The 22,541-nt window shown below is 29.6% G+C and overlaps 1 protein-coding gene across 23 annotated transcripts in view; it reads left to right on the top strand.

Moving 5' to 3' along the window:
• LOC129987820 (sperm-tail PG-rich repeat-containing protein 2-like) overlaps positions 1 to 22,337 on the top strand; it is a 103,688-nt gene extending 81,351 nt beyond the window's left edge. For 16 of the 23 annotated variants that reach the window (XM_056095762.1, XM_056095763.1, XM_056095770.1 and 13 more), the window contains 9 exons: positions 1,219 to 1,326; positions 3,710 to 3,817; positions 6,285 to 6,392; positions 8,039 to 8,146; positions 9,094 to 9,201; positions 13,893 to 13,997; positions 15,455 to 15,567; positions 16,422 to 16,562; positions 20,551 to 22,337. In XM_056095762.1, the coding sequence (XP_055951737.1) occupies positions 1,219 to 1,326; positions 3,710 to 3,817; positions 6,285 to 6,392; positions 8,039 to 8,146; positions 9,094 to 9,201; positions 13,893 to 13,997; positions 15,455 to 15,567; positions 16,422 to 16,562; positions 20,551 to 20,709 (1,058 nt within the window). In that variant the 3' untranslated portion in view covers positions 20,710 to 22,337. The remainder of the gene's footprint in view (positions 1 to 1,218; positions 1,327 to 3,709; positions 3,818 to 6,284; positions 6,393 to 8,038; positions 8,147 to 9,093; positions 9,202 to 13,892; positions 13,998 to 15,454; positions 15,568 to 16,421; positions 16,563 to 20,550) is intronic. The other 7 variants (XM_056095764.1, XM_056095771.1, XM_056095776.1 and 4 more) reach the window with 2 other exon arrangements.
• The last annotated feature ends 204 nt before the right edge of the window (positions 22,338 to 22,541 follow it).

Below are 22,541 nucleotides of genomic sequence, written 5' to 3' on the forward strand. Positions count from 1 at the left end.
GAATTTCTTATTCTTGCATGTTTTCTTTAAATTTCAATCCATGAATCGTTGTTTTTTTTAAAAATCTGTTTAAAATATTGAGGTTTTAATGCATTTATGAATTTGTATTGTTATTTATGTTGCGTTACCATAGTTAAAAGCAACAAATAAGTAATAGTAAATAATTCGATTACAAATTTTCCTTTCTGCAAGCTATTGCATATATAGCAAAATCCAATGAATATAATGCGGCTTGATTTTAAAGTTATATTCTAATATTTATATTATATAAACAGATTTTTTGAGAAACAAAATTCGTATGTAACTGATTAAAATGAGGCTGTAAAGTTTATAAAAAGTCGCTCTTGAAATGTATGTCGCATATTTCAAGAATGCAATAATTAAATAGAAAACGAATTCTAACACACCGAACGATATTCTCGTGACTGTTGGAGCGAGACATTAATTATTTAAAGTTAAGAAATCATATAAAAACAAATAGAGCCATTTGCAGATGACGTCACTTAATAGAAATGCCGAATATTTCTTGAAATAAGAAATCTTTTTATATAAATTTTAAATATGCGAATATATTTTCACGCTCATGGATCTAAATTGATTTTACGGATCCAGACACACTGATTAAAGCAAAAATATCACAACTGTCGGTTATACAGTTTCGTTGATTAAAAAAAGTTTCGCACTGATCGTTTATCGAGAAAAACTATTAAGTGTTCTTACAGATCAAAAGATTAAATATAGTATATCAAGTATTATAATAATGTGATAATTAAATTGAATACGAGTTCGAATACTCCAAACGATATTCCGATAGCCTTTAGTAGCGATAAATTAATTAATTAGAAATCATTTATAAACTAGAAAAAGAAGTGTTATTTTTAAAATTTCGATAGTATTTTGTGTGTACCGTAAATACTAGAGTCCATTAAAGCAAACTTGGTTTATTTAGTTTTTAAATTTATTCATTGGCATCATAATTTTAATTTCTGCTTTTTATTCGCTTTTTTTCTGTAAAGCAAATTATTTTACCATGAACGTTTCAAAAGCAATACTTTTTATGGAGAATCTCTTTGCCAGTGTAGTTTGAGACAGCTTCAGCACACGTTTGCTCTTCGGCAATTATTTTTTGCACAGTTCTTGCTTGTGGCACTGTTTGCGAAAGCACACTTCTACCAGCTGAATGCACACTTCTTCAAACGGTGGCTCATTTTTTTGTAGCCCCCGGTGAATATAACGCCGCTGAAGCTTTGAGGAAATTGAAAGAATCGAAGCCGAGTTTCTCATTTGGAGGAAAACATAAGTCACTGAAAATAGAAGAAACTCCTGGTAATGAAGATGTTAACATACATTTTACTAGAATTAGTTTACTATTTTTCGGATTTTACATTTTTATCTGTTTTCATACATTATTAAAATAATGTTTTTTAGATTCTACATGCTTTTATTTAACTTGATTTGCTTCGTGTTCCTAAAGAAGTATTACTGTAAACATTTTTTCATCACTTTTTGATATTCTAGAGTTATCTAATTATTAAATGTAGCTTATCAAAGAATGAACACTGTTTCAATATTTTAAGAATTTATTTTTCAGATTAGCAGTTATTTTAAACAAATAGTCTTTTCATATTTATGACACCATCTGGTTGTAAGTTTGAAAAAATAATTATATAATAATGAATTATTACATGAATTATGAAATGATGTGCTTAAAAATAAAAAGTGCTCATAAAATATGCTTTTATTTTCAAATTGTAAAGTAGAAAGTATTTTTTTAATGAAAAATATGCAAGCCAAATAGGGCCATCTGATTTATAAGAGTGATGGTTCTAAACATAAAGTTAGGCTTCAACAAATATTATAAAAAATTCTTAAGAAGTATAAAAAATTAAAAATATTATGATTAAAATTGTGAATGAATATGATTACATTATGATTAAATATTGTGATTAAAAATGCAGTTGCTTTGAGGATTTCTGTCTGTGCTTCACGCCTTGTAAAAAAGGATTATAATTATTAAAATATTAATCAAAAATATTATTACATATTTTTTTCATTAAAGAATTATTTTTATTTTTAATAGTACGCCAATAAAAGCATGCATTTAAATAAGTCTTTTATTTTTATTATTATTTGTAATTTATTTTGTAATTCTATGAAATGCATAATAAACATAATGTAAGATAGTTTAATATACGGAAGAACATAATGTGCGTCAATGTAATATACAAAAGAAGATTAATGTACGTTTATGCAATATGCGAAAAAACATAATGCACGACAAACATTATGCTAAAAAGAAAATTTTTCTAATGAAGATAAAATTCTATCTCAAATGTTATGAATTAGAAAAGTTGTGATTTATATCAAAATGAAAGGTTAAAAACGGAAGAATTTATAGACAGCGAAATAAAAAAAAAGTATTATTGAGACCCACGTAAAATTGATGTGAGTTTAGATGTTTATTTTCGCATATGAATTTTTGTGTTTCTTTTTAAAAATATTATTACGGAAATTTTCTTGCGAGTGTGCAGTGAATTTAATACAACAAACTGGATAACGGGAAATAATGCTTTGTTTTACAAAAAACGATAAAAAAACCTGAAGTTAGGTGGTAAAAACACAATCAAGTTGAACACAAATAACATAAGTTTTAGAATTCATGACAAAAGCAGGCAGAGAATTTCCCATTCGTAATAGCGAATAGTGAGCGTAGCTTGAATGCACACAATTGCTATAACTATATAACATTATACACTATATACTATACATTATTATATATATATATATATACTATATATTATATACTATACATTATACAGTATATAATGGAACTAAATTTAAATTGCATCACTGAATAAATAATTTTTCAAATTTGATGAGGGAAAAGCTTCAAGTGGAGTTTACATTCAGCCAGCTACAATCCATCCAGTAAGACCACGCATGCTCAGAAAACGTACAATAGCAAGTGTTTGCCCCTTCGTTACCAGCGCTTGCTATTGTCCACTCTTTCAAGTCACCCGCAAGTTTACTTCTCCTCATGTGTGGTCTTCTGGAATCTTATGGGTGAAGTCGGATTTACATTCAGATAGCTACAATCCATTCAGTAAGACTACGCATGCGCAGAATCTGTATAGTAGCTAATCTCGTCGAGATAAGAACGTTGCTTTTCACTTGTCCGCTTTTTCAGCGCATGCGCAATCTTTCTTCTGCGCATGCTTGGTTTTACTGAAATTCTATGGCTGAAAGAGGGTTTATATCCAGCCAACTACAATCCATCCAGTAAAACATGCACGCTCAGTAATTGTGCAGTAACAAATACTTGTCTTATCTAGAGAAGCATTTGGTATAATCCACTCTTTCAACGCATGCGAATCTCCCTTCTGCGCATGCGTGGTCTTACTGGAATCTTATTATTGGCTGAATGTAAACCCACCTGAATAATGAATGTACTTTTCAATTTTGCCCATAATAATTTTTTAAAACATACCGACGCGCAAGAGTTAATTTAAAGGCTATAAGTTTATTAATAATATAGCAGCTCTTCCCTATTAGCACAAAATGTCCAACAACATTGCTACGATGTCTACACAATGCCGGCAGGCATACAGAGATACCATACCATCGTGGAGATATCATACAATGTCTTGTGCTAATAGGGTTATGTCATTTTGAATGATTAATAATATTCTATTTCATTGTCCCGCTGCAGCTCCCGGGACCTACGATATCGAGAAGGCGACCAGAACTGTTCTGCAAAAATCTCCTGCCTACTCACTCGGTGTTAAATACAAAGAACTAAAGCCTGATGACATTCCTGGTAACATCTTTCTCTACTAACATTATGTAATTTTCTCTTAATCTTCTCCCTTTTGTTAATCGAATGACAGTTCCACTCAATAGAATAGAGTCCCTCTTGTGATGTACGCATTTTAATATTAACTTAATAGATTAACTCTGTAATCCTTGTAACTTAACATTTAACAAATCGAGATCTCAAAGAAAAGGAAGAATATCGAAAGTTAGGATGATAAATTTAACATTTTACAATTCGGTATCTGAAAGAAACAGAAGAAAGGATATTCTTTGTCGAAAGTTAGGATAATAAACTTTAAATCCGAAAAGGAAGATCTCTTCTGATAAATAGGTTTTTCGTCATGATTGTATAAATTGCTCTCGGAATGCAGAAAATACTTTGACTAAACAGCATGTAACTTCTGCTCGAATTTTTCGACAAAGATTTGGAGAAAGAATAAAAGGTGCTATTCTCCATATGAATAATATGTTGTAACAATGGTGTTTGCACAAGACGCTCAAAATGACCGAGGCGTACACTGCGGCATGTATGCATATGCATGCCCTGTCTGATGGCATGCAATCCAATTGTGTACTATCCAAAAGGATGTAGATTACATGCACGCAGGCAACCAAGTTTCTTTCTGTAATAACTGTGATTCGATACACCATATATTACGATTACTTCCAAAGAATTCAGATCAGGTGATTGTGGAGGTCATATAATTGAACTGTTACGCACTTCCATATTATTGCAATATAATTTATTTTTCAGTATTCCTAGTGTGACGTTATACTCTTTCATCTACATTTTTTCAGAAACAGTTTATCATAGAGATATGATTCTTAGATCAATTTTTATTTTATTTTGAGTGCTTAACCTTAATTAGCTTAATTTATACAGTCCTGACTAGACAACTTTTATAGAAAATGCTGTTTTTGTAAACTTATCGTTACCTAAATTATTATCATTTTAATCATTTTACTAATTTGTGTTGTAGCTTTGTTCTTTAGCTACCGAATCAGCGGACGTATAATTCTTTGTATTCTTTTTTGAAGCAGTAATTTTTTTTTTTTTTTTACAAAATCAAGCAAAAATTATAGTTGACTACTTAATTTGAAAGCGCATTGAAGCAATCGAATTACAAATGAATGTCGAAATATGTGTCATTTACTAGTGATTCGATGTCCAATGTTAAAATCCCAATTACGATTACGATACGATCGATTAATTACTCGTATCGATCGAAATCTGATTTCGCAAACTATCTATGAAGTATAGTGAGTACGGAGCTGATGCACATCGTACCTACCGTAGTGGTTCAAACATTGTATCATTGGTGAGATATGAAGTGTTTGAGAGAGTAGGTCGTCCTTTAAGTTTCTACTACATTATCTGATTGCATTTTCAATATTGCGAGCCCGTTCCAAAATAGCTATGATATGGTTTCAAATCGGGATGTTAACCTGACAAATTAAATCATCTCGTAATTTACCATTTAGAATTTCGATATCCATTCGACTCGAATTCAGTTTCTTGAAATGCAATCAATCTCTTTCAGCTTTTGTATTTTGAGAAAATGAAGCCACAATCTGTCAATTTAAGTTTAGCAAAACTGTTTTCTCTATAAGCAAGGGTAATTGTGTTCTTAGACACTTGATGACTTTATAAATGCCTTTGCCAAAATCGTTAATCCATCTGCAGCAATAATTTTTTTAGCAACATATGTTAACTCAGTAAGTAACAATATCGCATAATAAATAAACTAAATATGTAAATAAACCGAATGAAATATGCACGTCGTCAGCTACGGAATACATACTACATGGCATGTTTAATCCTAACTGAGGAGAAGTAAATCTAGTTTGTATTTAAATTAATTTAATTATAATGTTCCACATTTAAAGTTATACTTGGAATAGTTTAGAACATTCAGATTATTCGTAGTATACTAATTTCGTATTGTTGAAATGTGGTCCGATGATGAAGATGATTTCTGAAATGACTCACCAAATTTTACTATGCACGTGTGGATAGTCATTTGACACACAATAGATTTGGATCATCAAACCAATATATACTGTGGATTTTTGGATATACTGAACATGAATCCGTTATCATCCAGTGTCACTATAAGGATTCTACTTAACCTCGGTAGACTCATTTGAGTTTGGAAGTTTAGATTTAAAATAGCTTATTCAATATATTTTTACTCCATTAAATAAAAATTTAATGCATCAAATTACTCCAAGCCAAACTACTTTTTTCTCCCATCCATTTTAGCAGGTCATTCGCAATGACTATGTGCAAGTTCACTCCAATGTGCTAGGTGATAATAATTCTAATGTGCTAAGATAATAATCTATCCATATTTTTCATTTAATTAGAATTCAGCATGAAATTGTAGCTTCAATGAAATTCGAATAAAATATCCTATTTGAACATCGGAAATGGATTGGACGTTGTAATATATTTGAATATTTAATTGCAGCACCTGGCGCATACGATCCTGAAAAAAGCACCAAAACGGTTCTTGGCTCAACACCTGCTTATTCCTTTGGCAACAAACCTAAAGATCCTAAGCCAGACGATCTTCCAGGTAAGTTGGAGAAGTATAATCCATACCATAGAAATGGAATTACTGTACAACCCCAGATACCCCAAATAAAAAAGGGAATGAGGATGTTCCAGAAATCTATTACTATTCTTTATCAAATTGGAAAATACACCAGTCTAATCCGACTGTTATTCTGATAAAAATATTTCAGATTTGATTGAATGTCATTTGGAATTGTCTTGATTTCCATTCTGCAATTCGCTCTCTTGATAACCTTTGTTTCATTGCAGTAGAATGTTCTCTAGTCATGTTCACTAACATTCAAATCCAAATTCATCACTAAAATCGAATTGAATCTAATAGGGATGCCTTAACAGAAAATAATGTATGATCTTCCACCTGATCTTGTAGTAAGAATATAATGAATCAACACAAAAGTGTAGATCTCAGCTCATTAACCTTTGTTAAAATCCAACATAAAAATGTAAATGAAATGGGTTGTTTATGATCTTATAATCAATTTTTTTTCTTGTCTAATTTCATTCTTTCTATATAAATCAAACAACTTACGAATTTAAAAAAATCTGACCGATTCTTTTGCCATTAAAACATATGGCGGGATTTGCATCTTCATCAATGAAGCAGACTAAAATTTTAGCTCCTCTTAGCGTTACAGACGGTGGGGAAAGATTATATATACTTATTACAGTATGGAAGTTTGGGCTTTTTTGTAAGCAATACGAATTCTAAAACTTTTTATAAACTGTACTTATGCTCCTTATCAAAGTTAAAATTACATTTTTAAGATTGTAGTAGATACATCAATATGTACTTAGTAAGATTTTATAGAATATAAATTAGTAATTTTTGTTTGCTTTTTGCATCTAACCTTCTTTCTATTGGTAGGACATCAGCTGGTGTTGACTGATTGCATTGTTCAACAAACTTCAATATAACTTGATCTAACAACAACACACATACAATAGCTTCTGCGGTTTAAAAAAAATAAAAGCATTAAGTAGTGCACAGAAAGGTATAGTTGGCATAATGGTGATTTTTAATTTTCACATCTTGAGAAAGCTGGGCATTTAAATATTTTTTCAGTTTATAAAATAACAAATTCGTAACTTGGGTTTATTTCTAATGTTCTAAAGTAGTCACCCTCTCTCCTCTGTCGTCCTTCTTCGGAATCTTCCATTAAGCCAACATGTGTTTATGATACTTTTTCTATTATTACCTGATCCATGATTTCGTCCAAATAATCTACGTCAGCAAAATTTTTTTTCACAAATACGCCACCATGTTTTCGTATTCAGGAATTTTTTCACCAAGATTTCAAAGTTTCCGAGTCATCTCCTTTAAGTTCAGCTCTGAGTTTTGCGATGATTCTCGTGCAGTAGAGCATCTATTTTTGAATTTACAATTTTAGATAATCTGGGTTTCTGTTAACCTGAGTTTCGTGATTCAGGGGTTTATAGTAATTCAAATTGGAAAAGGGGAAAAAATATTAATCGTAATAGTACATATATTTTTGCAATGCATTTTCTGTTTGGCATTGAGAGAAGTTTCAGCAGTTATTTTGATAGATTTCAGGATGTAAATTTTTTGAAATGTTTATTTCATTTTCAGTTTTTCGAATGTTATGAGATTTTATTAATACGTTTACTCATTTTGTATTTTGTTTTCAGCCCCTGGCGCATATGATGTCGAAAAGGTTGAAAAGACTGTCCATCAGGCATCGCCCGCTTACTCTTTTGGTTTGAAACCAAAAGATCAAAAGCCGGACGATATTCCTGGTAAGAAATAACTAGGCATTCTAGTCACTTATAAGAATAAAGTGTTCAGCTTAAGAGTTTTTCATTTTACAGAATATTTCTAAATCTTTCTTCTTTTAAATAAAATCAAGATGAAATTCAAGCTTTTGAAATAATTGGCAGCCGAAAATATTCATTGGTATTAATAGGCAACCAAAATTGTTTAAGATTGAAATATTTCAATAACATAGGAAGGATGATGTTTATGATTAAACATCATATCTTTTGCGTTACAAAATTCAAAAAGGTTTTAAACTAAAGAAACTCTATGGATCCGGCTATAAGAATTTTGGATTGGAAATTTTATTTTTTGAAAATTAGAGACAGTCTTCCATTGTACTTTATTTGCATTTTTATAACTTTTGTTTAAAGATTAAAATAATAAATGGAGTATTTTTATACCCAAATATTTATTAATAGACTGAAAAAAATTTTGATATATTTTTGCTAAAATTTGGGAATTTATTTATTGTAATTTACTTCCAAAACAATAACTTATTGTAATTTATTTATAGTAATAGTATAATTGTTCTTTGATATTTTCCTGTAGATTGTGAAAAAAAAATCTTATTTGTTTTCAAATTAAATGACATGTAACATTCTAAATAAGAGATGCAGAAATTTTAATGTGCCATTTTGATTTAAAAAATTTAAAATTTGTGTAACTTTATCTGTTAATTACATTAAGCATTTTTGCTATGTGTTAATTTGGTTTGTTTAGGAAATGTACTATTACTCTGTTAATATAAATGTTAGCAGTTCTATAAGATTAGTAATTTATATCATATTACTAATCTATTTGCTATCAGTTAATTTGTTTTATTTAGGAAATATACTATTACTCTGTTAGTATAAATGTTATCAATACTATATGATTAGTGCTGCCATTGAAAAGAAATTTTTAACTAAGCATTTAACGTTTTTTTCAGCTCCTGGAGCTTATGATCCGGAAAAGAGCGTTAAAACTGTTCTTGAACATATGCCAAGTTATTCATTTGGTGTCAAATATAAAGATCCTAAGCCTGCTGATATACCAGGTCAGTATTTGCATTATGATTAATTCATGCATTCAACTTATTTATTTGCTTGGTCATGCTTCCCAATGCTTTAACTTAATTTAATTAGTTTGCTTTTATGTATGATTCATCATTTTTTATATAATATATTTTTGTTTTTATTTTATAGAAAATTCTTCGTTCTAATAATATATAATTTTTATACATTATTAGAAGTCTGACTTTTATATACTAAGTTTCATTATAACAAATAATGCACTTTTTAGATAATGTATTTTACTTCAAATTAACTTATCTTTATTACAGCCAGTGTACGAAATATCAGTTTTATTAAAATTCTTAATGCTTCTTTTAAACATATGTATCAAACGCTAATTACTATTCATCATTTTGAATTGAACACAATCATGCTATCCATTGAAAAACACCGATTATATCGACATTTTTTATTACTTTGCCTCATGAATTTAACCATTATTACTTGATTTTAACGCAATGCAAGGTCATGTACCAAAAATTCATCAATAGTGTAGATAGATATATGCTATACGGAAGAGATAGTAAGCCGTGAATTTCAATGAAAATTGATTCTGCAATTAAAAAACAAATGGCCACTAAAGGATTTCTAAAATCCTAAACAGGACCTGAAAGTAGTTTTTAGCTAAATAAAATAAGTGCAAAAGAGGTACAAAAGAATGAAAGGAATACAAAATAGTAAATGCAGAGTAGATACAGGATGTTCAATGTTATGGTGGTCCTATTGCTAATTTCTAAGCAGTTAGAGTTAGGCTTAACAGTTAGAGATAATTCTGCTTTCTAGATGATTTCTTAACAGTTAGAGATAGGATAACAGTTTCATATAATTTCTTAATAATTAAAGATTTAAATTTTATGTTGTTTGAGTTAATACATGTATTTCTCAAAAAGATACGAATTCTAACTTTTTGTACTGTTCTCTAGGTTTTAATTATATTTAGTAAAAAATTGTAAATACTTTAAAAGATGCAATAAAAAAATTCCTATCGTTTTATAATAAAAATTGTTCGACCTACAAATGTTTAACTTAAATAAGGATAGCATACAAAATTATTTTAAAAACCAACTTGAAAAAGTTACACTTAGTTGAATAATTTCAATTTTCAAAAAAAGTAACACATTGCTAAATAATTTAAATTTGCAAACGACTCTTTAAGATCTCTCTCTCGAGCAAACAGAGATTTTCAATGTTTCCTAACTCGATCAGATTTAGTTGCAGAATAACAATTTTTTTTTGCTTAAAATGTATTATGTCAAGAATATTTTACTAAATATGATTGTAGACGTATAAAAAGTTAGATTTAGTAACTTTCTGAGAAATGCATTCATTATCTCGAATAACGTGAAATATACTCTTCTCATCATGTAAGGCACATTTCCAATTGGAACTGTTTACTTATCTCGAATGATTTTGAATTGGACTACGATAAGGACGATCATATTCTATGCTATAGAAAGTATGTAAAGAATATGAATTTGGAAATAGAATTCCAAATGTTAAGCGCTAAGGCCTATAAGTAGAAGATTAAATGATAAATAATATAAATATTAAAAAATTAGATCCCTAGATATTAAAATAAATGATAGATAAAAAAATAGATAAAAAATTAGAGCCCTGTCCAATGGATTATGTAAAGCACTGAAGTAAAACAATTTTTGATTTTATCTGTTTTATATCTTTTCTTTCGATTATTTGCGGCAAGATTTTTGTTATTCTGCTTTGCTCATCCAGTTGTGAATCGTGAGATATGGCATTAGTTTCGCGAACTGTTCGCTTCTTAGCATCTTTCCACTTCAAATTTCATTGATTTATGAGGAGAAATTAGGTTGGTTTAGTATCAATTGTTAAATAAACGTAATTCTATTTAAATTCATTATGCTTCTTTTAAAAGAAATGTTTCCTGCTTTGGATGCTAATATGATTACGAAACTACCAACCAAACAAAAAAATATAGCCTTTGTCATTCTTCCAGAATTTCCCATTTCTCTTGAATATCAATTATGACTTAATTGCATTTTATTAAAAAACATTAACAGAAAAAATTCTTATTTTATTGCTTTTATTTGAAAAAAAAAGCTTTTATCCTCATCAAGAAAGAATGAAGTTGTGAAAGACTTGATTTATAATATTCTTCGATAACTAAACGCCAATTATTCGATTTTTCAGGACAGGATAAATACACATCAATAGCGGTGATTTGCATTTTGCTGCGGCTGCAGAAATATTTCCTACTTAAAAAAGTGAATAAAGTTCTGGTTTCTATCAATCTTTCGTGATTTATCAGTTAAGCTGAGCACCAATAATCCGATTCACCCGCACATAATTAAAATTGTTCAACAGCAATAAAACAATTCAACAGTAATACTTCACATTTTATTAACATTATGAAATTCAAGATCGAGAAATTTCTATCTTAAAAAGGATCGAGAGAAAAAAAAAAAAAAAAAAAACTCATGACACTCCAGTTTTTGATATTCTTGCATGATTCAATATTTTAACCAATGACTCATTATTCGATTCACCAGCATGTAGTTGAAGCACGCCAACAGTTCACTTGCACCTCTGCACATCTTCACTTTCCATGGCTGATAAGCTCGTGCACAAGCTTGCTTATCAGTTCATTGTCAAAAAGTTCTGTATTTGATTTCCACTGTTTTCCTTCTGCGATGTTTCAGCTCCTGGCTATTACGACGCGGATCGAGCTCTGCAAAACGTGCTGGATTCGTCGCCGAGATTTTCATTCGGTGGAAAACCGAAAGCTCTTAAGATCGAAGAGACGCCTGGTAAAATTTCTGAAATTGAATAGATTCATTAGAAATTATTTTCTTAATTTTTGAATCGAATATATTGAATCAAGATGAAAGCACATTTTGAAATTTCGCATGCAGAATTTACACGATAGCATACTAGAAATGGTTAGAAAGAAACGCAGCATTTTCAATCCATGCATTTGTCACAGTAAATGTTTCAATTATAGACTCAATAATGACTTTTGCATTAAATTCCGTTTTGGATGATATGTAAATTTATGTTAAATTTATTTCCAAAAGAATATTATAAATCTGAAGGTTTTAAATTTGAAAAAAAAAAATTCAAGAGTGTAAAAAGAATTTGAAAAGAAGAAAAAAAATTGATCTTAAAGGATTTTTTTTTGTTTTAATCAGTAAAAAAATTAGAAATATTTCAAAATCAATATGTTGGAAAACATAATGATTCTGAAATATTTGATTAATTTGTTTTTACTTTCTTTATATTTTTCTATTATATCCTCGCAAAATAATTATTTGATTTAATTTTTTTTATAAATATGAGTGAATAAATACCACATGATTCTAAAATTAAATCAATAGAAATTGCTTTCAAATTCAATGAGCATTAATTACGTTATGTCTACAGAAAAAGATATTGTTTGTTACTTTGTAAAATACTTTATGCATTTCTTTTAATTCAAAAGAAGATCTAGTTTTCATTCTTACATAATAATTTTAAAATTAAATCAATAGAGATTGCTTTCAAATTCAATTAGAATTAATTACATTATGTTTACAAAAACGATATTAGTTTGTTACTTTGTAAAATACTTTATGTGTTTCATTTAATTCAAAAGAAGAACTAGTTTTCATTATTACGTAAGAAATTCATAAAGATTAATGGAGTTAACTTTGATGATTTGCGCTGTGGACTCATTTAGTATTAATTATCCCTTTGATGGTGTTTCTGATGATGGAATTTTCTTCTTCTTTTCCTTTAATTTGACAGCACGCGGTAATGTCTTTTTTTATGGAGGAAACTGTCTTGAAGGTCTTATTGCTTTTGATTTTGAGCAATTTTGTTTCTTTTTGAATCTCATAAGAAAACTTTAATTTTTTTTTGTTTCGAGTATAAGGACAATTTTTCTGATATCAATATACAGCTCAATGAATTCGTTAACCAAGAACATTAAGGGACATCAAAAAACTTTTTAACTTTTTGAAATTACAATTTATTATTTGTTTGTAGAAAAAGAAACTACAAATTGAAAAAAAGATAATTTACAAATGTTTCATATATTAAATTATTCATTTATTCTAAATTAATTAATTATTTGCATTCATATTAATTAATTAAAATTATTCCAAACCTATTTATTTTCATGCAGCCATGTTGTCATTTAGATCACATTAAATCATCTGCTTCTCAAATTTAAATCGATAGATTTAAAATTCGATTACTCTGGTTTTGCCGCAATAGCATCAATAATAAAAGGATTTAACAATCGGGATAATTGAAAATAATCTTGGCCACGTGAGCTCTAGAAATGGAGGTGTGGTGTTAAGTTCTATTTGGACCAAATCGTACTGGTATTCTGTTATTTTAAACTCACTTTTATGAATAAATATCTTTTTATAGATTCTATTTTTGAACATAACTGTATAAAAAAGTTTAAAAATTTCTGTTATTTTGTTATGTTATGATACTTTTTACTTATTTTTATTAACATAGATAATGCAGATTGTAATACATTTCTGTATCGCAATATCTTCCACTTCTTTCTTATGAGGTATCTTTGAAGATTTTATTTGCAATATTATTTAGTTTTTTTTGTCCTGTTTCATATTTTTATGGAATAAAGAATTAGGATGTTGGTATCATGGTTTTTATAAAAAGATGCTTGAATGTGGCATTTCTTTTCCAGCTCCTGGAGCTTATTCACCCGAGAAGGTTGAAACTGCTCTGAAAGGAGCTCCTAGCTACACATTCGGCTCCAAATACAAGGAGCCCAAACCTGATGACGTACCAGGTAAGTGAATGAATGACTGATACGCCCTAATAAAGTTTCCTGAGAAATAAAATGTATGTATCACAAATATTAGCGATCCTGTTTGTAAACTTCTTTGTTGTGACTATTGAAGTGTTGAAAAAATTTTTTACTTCAACAATTACAGTTACTTTCTGATAACTGTTATTAAACATAAAGCATTAAATAACATAAATCTTATTAACTGCTTCTGACGACCATTTGGTTCATTGAGAATATTTGTTCTTTTTACTTTCAATAACAGCTTTTACACATAACGATTTTCTTGAAAACCTCAACAAATTAACTAATCATAAATTGCTTTAGGCATCAGAGACATATGAGAGCTAGCTTTATAACTGTTGTGCACACAAATAAGTATAAAGTTTAAAAATATGGCTTTATTATCTAATGTATTCTATTTCAGTGACATCATAGTGGTATTAAAACGTAATCAATTAGTTTTTCCAATTCACTGCCAGAGGCATCAGCTTTATGGAATCAAAATTTACCATAAAAAAATCGATTAACTGACATTTTTCTAAAAATATTAAAATATTTTGTCATTATGAGCAGACAAGCATAAAAAACATTCTGAACTCTGGGAATGAAAAGTTAGTTACAAAACTCTATATTTTTAAGCTCATATTAAATTAAATAATTGCATATAAAATGGAATAAAATATTATAAAGCGATGCCCATGCTTTCAGTTTATCTGTATAGGTACAAATGTTCTCCACTAAATTGCATGCCTATTTCACTAGCATGATTTTTTTTATTATAAATAATACAAAGGTCATTTAGATTTTCGTAATAAGTTATAATAATAAGTAACTTTTTTCACAATAAGAAGTGAAAATAAGTTTGAATATGCATTAAGTAATGATAAGCATAAATAACAATTTAGTAATAACTAATAATAAATGTAGTAGATAATCTGAAGTTTAACTGATAAGCATTAGGAAAAAGTAATAATACCAAATAAATAATAATAAATATAAATAGTTATTTGAAATTGATAAATTTTCTACAAGTATAAAAAGTACTCATAACTTTGAATAATATCAATGAAAAGCAGTAATAAATAATAAATATAAGTAGTAAGATGAAATTGATAAATTTGTTATAAGATAAAAAGTAATCACAACTCTGAGTAATAAGTATCAGTAAAGAGCAATAATAAATAATAATTAATATAAGTAGTAAGCAGAAATGAATAAATTTGTAATAAGTATAGCAAATAATCATAATTCTGAGTAAAGAATAAATAATAATAACTTTAAGTAGTAAGTTGAAATTAATAAATTAGTAATAAGCGTATCATGTAACGATAATTTTGTGTAAATAATAAATAATAATAAGTAGTAAGTCACAATTAATAAATAAGTAATAAATGTAATGAATAATCACAAGTAATTTAAGTATCAGTGTTATAATTTTGTCTTTCCTCTTTTTTCAGCTCCCAATTCTTACAACATTCCTGACACTATTGGAGGTTGGGATAATGTAAATTACCAATCTCCACGATTCACGATGGGCGGAAAGGAAGGTGATATATGGGGCACAAATAAGGTAAGGATTTTTTGGGATGCCTCATAAAATTTTTATTACCATTGCTTTTTTTAAAAGTTTATCAGTTTCCTTATTTTTGTGTTCTTAATATTCAGAATCAATGCGAAATTTAAAATTGGATTGAATCTTTATTTTCTCGTAAAAAAAATATTTTAAGTCGTCAAATATTCGAACGCAAGATTTTAATGAATCTTCATATTTCAGACGCTCAGAATATGAAATATATATTTTTACATTAAACCTGTCCGCTTGTCTACGAAAGTGATAACTCAAAAATGATCTGAGTTAGACGAATGAAATTTGGTATGTAGTTTTTACAGGAAATTTATAAATTTCTGTCAAATTTGACCGATGTTGATTCACAGGGATTCTGGCTGGCTGTCTGACTACAAATGAATATGATGCCCACAAAGCGAAAAAATGGATAAAATTCGGTCCATAGACATAACATTTAAAGTGCATATTCATGCCAAATTTTGAACTAATTTTTTTACAGAATTAAGCATTTGTAGGTCTGTATTTTTGCATGCATGTAAACTCGATAACTTAAAAAACTTTTAAAAAATGGCATTTGGTTTGTGATATTGTGATAATATTTGCAGTTTATATCAAATTTTGGGTTCAATCGAACAAAAATGTGCTTAAATTGTTTACTCAGTTTTCTACATTATATTGAGAAGTACAAAATGCTCATATTGTAGACTGAAATTAAAAATCTAAATTTCCTGGCATTCTCACTAATTTCTTAAGTCCGCACTATTTATGCGATTAGAGGTGAAAAGGGGGGAGAGTAGACTCACCCTAATTTCTTTTATTTTATTGAATTTCATGATAAATCTCTTTTTCACGTATAGAACCCTGGCCCTGGATCCTACAACGTCGCTGAAACGGATAAAATCAAGCAGAAATCACCAGCTTACACCATGAGCCAGAAGACAGATATTCCAAGCGACAAGAGCAAGAAACCAGGACCAGGAGCCCATTCGCCGGAAAAGGTATGTGTTCAATTTGGATATAGTACTTACTCATAACAATTTCAAAAATCATTTTTATTATAGGAAATATGATTAGATTTGATTTGACCAAATGCAGAACTCTTGTTTGCTACTCGTAAAATGTTAGCAAAAATCATCAACTGATGACCCTATTAAGCATCTGTATTTAGAATTTTTTTAAAATTCATCGCTGATGTCGTAAAATTAGAAAGGTTGCCAAAATGAAAAGTGGACATGTTGATTGAAAAAAAATAACTTTATTCAAAATCAAAAGAAATCGCCATGGGCGTTGTAAACCAGACCCCATCATTCAGGTAGCGGGTCTTTGCCTTTTGCTGTAGAAAGTTGGTGGTTAATTTTTGAGAAAGTCACAGGGTGACAAATCCGCACAGTTTGGCGTGTGCTCCATTTCCCAAAGAAATTTTTTTAAGGTCGTCTCGATTTAACGGGAGACGAGTGGGAGGGCAATGTCATAAAAAAGGATCATTTGTTGTGTGCGGAGGCCTAGCCTTTTACTTTTGATTGCTTTCAGTAGTTTCATCAGAGTATTTCAGTAATGTGTTGAATTGATAGTGCTCTCTTGGAGCAGGAAATTAATCTTGAGTAGTCCACGGCAATCGAAGAATTGCAAACCGTACAAACGAGCAATGTTCCGATCTGGATGCATCCATGTACAGTACGATTTTACTTCCAATCAATTCTTCTACCACGAACAGTTTTCACTGTTGAACGCAGCATTCATTTCACATCTCCTGCCACTCTTTAGATCCGTGTTTGGTGGCGCTGCTATAGCTGTAGTCATTCTGATACAAGACGTCCATTTTTCATTTGGGCAACCCTCATTTATTTTTGACCAAATTATCAGTGCTCAATAAAGTCCTGCAGATTGCTAAATATCAACTAAATAACGTTAGTTTTATTTTCAATTATATGTTATTAAGTTGATATTTATTAACATTTTACTTGAAACTGTGCTTCTGGAAATATTGAAAAGTTTTGTATAGTCAGGTATGGTTATTAAAAAAAAACAGTGTAAACGACAATAAAAAAATTTATTTTGCGCAGGCCAGTTTTTCATCTGTCTGTTCTGCAGATGAAAGTTATTCAATATTTCTAGATCCTGCTATTGAAATAGCATTATGCTGTTTTCGCAATTTTATTTACATGAAAGATCAGTTTTCGAATAGCGCGAAACGTTTCGTTTCTAATGATAACAGAGAACTTCCATTCCAAGAAAAATCCACCTGAAACACCATATTCAGCTATACTTGTAATCTTTCAGGGCACCTGGTCTCATCACCTGGGTGTCAGAAGCCCCTCCTACATGGACCTAATCGATTTATCGACTGTGAGGCCGAGGGGAAGGTTAAGTATGTCCCATTTTCCGATTTGCTCCCTGCACCTTCTCCTCCCTGCACTGCAGCATGATTCTTAACCATCCTTGCATTTCTTAAACACTCTTCTGATGTCCGTTGCAGACCTTGAAGACAGTTCCATTTTTTAACATTCTTGTAAACTTAAGTGTTAAAACGATTTCGTTGGAATTTATGTTCCATTTCATTGAAGCACAAAATCCACGAACGATAATAAAATTAGGTTGTAACAATTGCTTCATACCAAGATCAATAATAATATGTGGAACAACCCTCATACATTTGTATTCTTTCATAAATCTATAGAAAAAGGATAAAGCGCAAATGTCAAAAACTTGGATCTTGTGATTTTGATAATGTTCAGGCTTCAGGCCTTTGGATTTGTAAAATTCTTTCAAAATATCACTTCTGCGTATCCGCCTGTTCTTTTATTGATGAGATATTTTGAAAGAAGTTGCTATTTGCACGATTTTATCATTCGGATTATTTTTGATATCTTTGTCCCTATCTGTTTGACCATCAAGTATCCATTTAGCGTCCAAAATTCAACTCAGAAGTGAGGCTAAAAAACTAATAATTAAAGATTGGTAAGAGAGACTGAATAATTCCATCAAGGGGAGAACTACCCATCAACGTTTTAAAAACGTTTCTGTTAACCGAATTGTAGGTTATATTGAACACGCTGTATTTTACATACATCAAACCCGCATCTTTGACAGAAGCTCGACTTGTCAGTGTAGCACTGAAGAAGGCTCTATAAATCAGGTGTTCAAAGCCTGTTCGCTATGACAAGAACACAGATTCAGATGGCCAAGAAATTAAATGTCTCTGGGCACCGAAGAACTCTTAAAACTTCCTTTAATTGAATCTTCTATTAAGGACATTTTGTCAAAATTCTTGCCTTTAATTCTCTCTTAATATAAAAAAGACCAATATGCGTCCTCTAGATGTCTCTTTTTCGTTTGCAAGTGTCCAGAATTATCAAGTATCGTTTGTTCCTTCGTGCTGGGTTGAGTTGTTCATCGGCGGCCCCATCAATTTCCCGCATAGCCTCTGGCTGTCGGGGTATTGCTTGCAATATCCATTCAGCGTTGTTACCTCTATATATAACAATGCTATTACTGCTTGTTCTCACTTGGTCAAATCTCAGAAATATCAATTTCCGTGAGTACCTCGTGTAAACAGCACTACCAGCGTGTGCTGGTGGTGTTACCTATAGCGGAGAAAAGAAAAATTATGTTTTCAACATTACCCATAAAGCTCTGACTCCCCCCCCCCCACCCATCTGCTTAAAAAGCAAACGTGATGCCTACATTGTTTTCAAGAGATTCATCTAGATTAAATCTTTCCCACATGTTTACAATTGGAAAGAAATTAATAAGACTTGTTTAATTAAGTTACATGTACCCTAACTAAGTGAAAACTATCACGATTTTTTTAAAAAAATTAATCTCAGAATTTTGACATTTTCAGCCACCTTGCAGCTAGCTGTTCATAATGTTTTAAATAGCACTCAATTTGCTGTAATAGACGAAAGTCCAATCTTATTCCATGTATTTGATTTATAATAAATATTTCAATGCCTTTCCTTAATATGTTATTAATTAGCGTCATTCAGAAAATTATTTGAACTGAATGTATGTTTAATGTATCGTATTAAATTTGGCTGGAACTGTCTGACAGCAGCAAAATTCGAAAATATGTTAAAGTCTCGAACATTGTATTCAAAAAAATAAAGTTGCGCTCACAATTTATGTTTGCTATTTAATTTTTTTTTGTCATTCTCAGCGGTTAATTATCCTGTATTCTGTATTTCGAATATGCAATTAATGATTAATGATTCACTTAAATGAATTTATCTTTGATATGAAAGAGTTAAGAGTGAATGTTTTTCGTACATGCTAATTTTCATATTTTCTTTATTCAATATTGACGATGACGTAGCCAAAATTTCTTCTTAATTTTGAATTTTCTTCTTTCTTGTATAAGCAATTGACCTGAATTAAAATATTAGTCTCTAAAATTCTTCTATCCATGATTAGGAAATAAATTTGATAAACACAGTTTTTAAAAACACATATTTATTGATATTCTAAAGAGATGAATTTGTATTTAATTCTTTCTTCTTTAAGCTTCCTCTTAATTATTTACTCCTTATTTTCTTCATGAAGTTCCTTCGTAGCTCCTTATTCGTAAATGCTGTATAGTGAATGCAATTAAAAAGATGGGAACCTGAGTCAGTTATATCTGAAAAATATAATCCTGTTATTTTATACCTCATGAAATTTTAGTAGTCTTCATAAATTCATTATTTGGCAACTAAGCTAAGCTAAATTAAATAAGGGCTTAGAAAATTGCATGGTTCTGGAAATCGAACACAAGCGTTTTATCCCTTTTTGTCAGTATTACATGGGGCCATGAATTTTATATAGCTATAAGATAAAGAAGGCATTTATTATGGAGGTTTCTCTTCCATCAAATGAATTGCATGAGTCCTTTCTATTGTATGAATCATACTTAATTTTTTTAAATATTTTCACTTTTATTTTTAATTTAATGTTCTTTTTTCAAAAGTTTTTTTTTTTTTATCTAAAATGTTAATTCTTTAATTCCAGGTGGTAATGCAGCATAGTCCTTCCTACTCCTTCGGTATCAAGCACTCTCCCTATTCTCATCAATACCAGAAGGAAGCAACCGTTCGCGATACGGAAACATCTGTCTTGGAGACGCACGTCGTCACCCAGACGCAAACTCATGAAGTGTTGAATCGATAAAAAATAGAATATCCGCGGAAAACAACCTCAACTGAATGACCTTCTATCTTTTTGTTGTAATTAAAAATTAAGATTTCTGTATGTATTAATATTTCTCACAGACTGAGTTTATTCTACAAATAATAATATGCTAATGATTCACCTGGATTTGGGTGTTTTGAAGATGCTTCCGTGTGGATTATCTGAAAGAATATAAATGTATAACCTTAAATACTACCATTTGTTGAGTCTCTTGAGATTGTGAGACGTTGGATAGTATCACCTTCGTGATTTTATTCTTACTGTTATTCAATGTTATTCTTCGTGATTTCATTCTTACTGTTGCTAAGTGTTATTCTTCGTGATTTTATTCTTGATGTTACCGAATGTCATTCTGAGTAAAGAATCATATTATTAGGATGTTATGTTGATCTCTGATCATTTTAAAGAATTAAAAATCAAGTATCAAATCAATAATTTAAGTAATTCAGTTTAAGTATAAAAAGAATCGTTTAAAAATTCAGCACCAATATAAAAAGAATCATTTTAAAGAATTAAATTCAAGCATTAAAAGACCAGTCTATAAAGTATTCTAAGAAATATTTTTTATTTAATTTCGGCACTTGAAAATATTTTATTCGTCAATTTATTGCTGCATAAAAGTTTTATTTATTTAATAAATTTATATTTAATTTTTATTATTAAATTTTTATAGCCATATAATCAATAAAATAGCGCCAGGAAAAATTATGGCAGTAATGAAGCAGCGTTACGTATATATGAATAAATGCTTCTATTAATTTAATATCATGTGATGAACTCGTGCAATGTATTAATTATTCGAGTTATTTTGATCACATTATTTTGGTTAAATTATTTTTTAAATGAATTTTATTTTATTATCGCCAATTTCAGTGACTTAGAATTACAAAAAAATGTGTTTTGTCTCTTGTAATACCATACATTTTAGAGTTAACGATTCTTGCTTTCCTTCTAATAGGGGTTTAAAATAAGAGTCGTAATAGAGATTTAAAAGAAAATATATTATTGATTGGATAGTATGTGGTGTTGAAGTCCCTAAAATATTGATTTTTTCCTTCTTTTTTTTTAATCCTTGTGTCATTTTTTGACAAATTAATTACATGCAAAAGTTTTTTCTGTTTAACTTCTGTAAAATTATAACTTGTCATTGTTTGTTTCTGTATACTGACTTCATCTAAACATTGTGCACATAAACACCAAGTTTATTAAAAAGATCTGAAAAACATATAAGTTTTATTATCAGAAGTAAAATGATCTGTGATTTACAATTTAGTTTCTTGTTTAAGAAACGTTTACTTTTTTGTGTATGTTTTCCTGTCATAAGAATTTTCATTGTTTAATTATACTCTTTTTTATATGAATTAATAGTATTAAAATGGTTTTACTAACCAAATGCCAATAAGCTACTCACTGCGATACAAGTAAAAGCCTTGTATCAAAGCTGTCTTTAGTAGTTTGGCGAGTGATGGGGAAAATGTGCTTTTAACTTAATGAATCCGAGAGTGATAACTGTTTGGCGTCGATTCTGGCGACATTCATTATTTTCATCGTGTTTTGATATGCCGTAGATTTTGATGTGTTGTGGAAATAAAGTTTACTTTTTTAAATCTGTGGTCTTACTCTTTTATTTCTGTATATTTATTTTTTCAAAGAAAAGTATAAAGAAATAATAAATATTAATCACTTCATGTATTAAAATCGAAATATCATTGAACATTTTGAAATAGAATTGAATTAAAATTAATTGTTTAATGATTAAAAGTAACAAGATTGTAATCTTATGACAAATTAAAGCAGTTGTAGGACGTGCA

Source organism: Argiope bruennichi, chromosome 10 (genome assembly GCF_947563725.1).
Source record: "Argiope bruennichi chromosome 10, qqArgBrue1.1, whole genome shotgun sequence".
Taxonomy (NCBI): domain Eukaryota; kingdom Metazoa; phylum Arthropoda; class Arachnida; order Araneae; family Araneidae; genus Argiope; species Argiope bruennichi.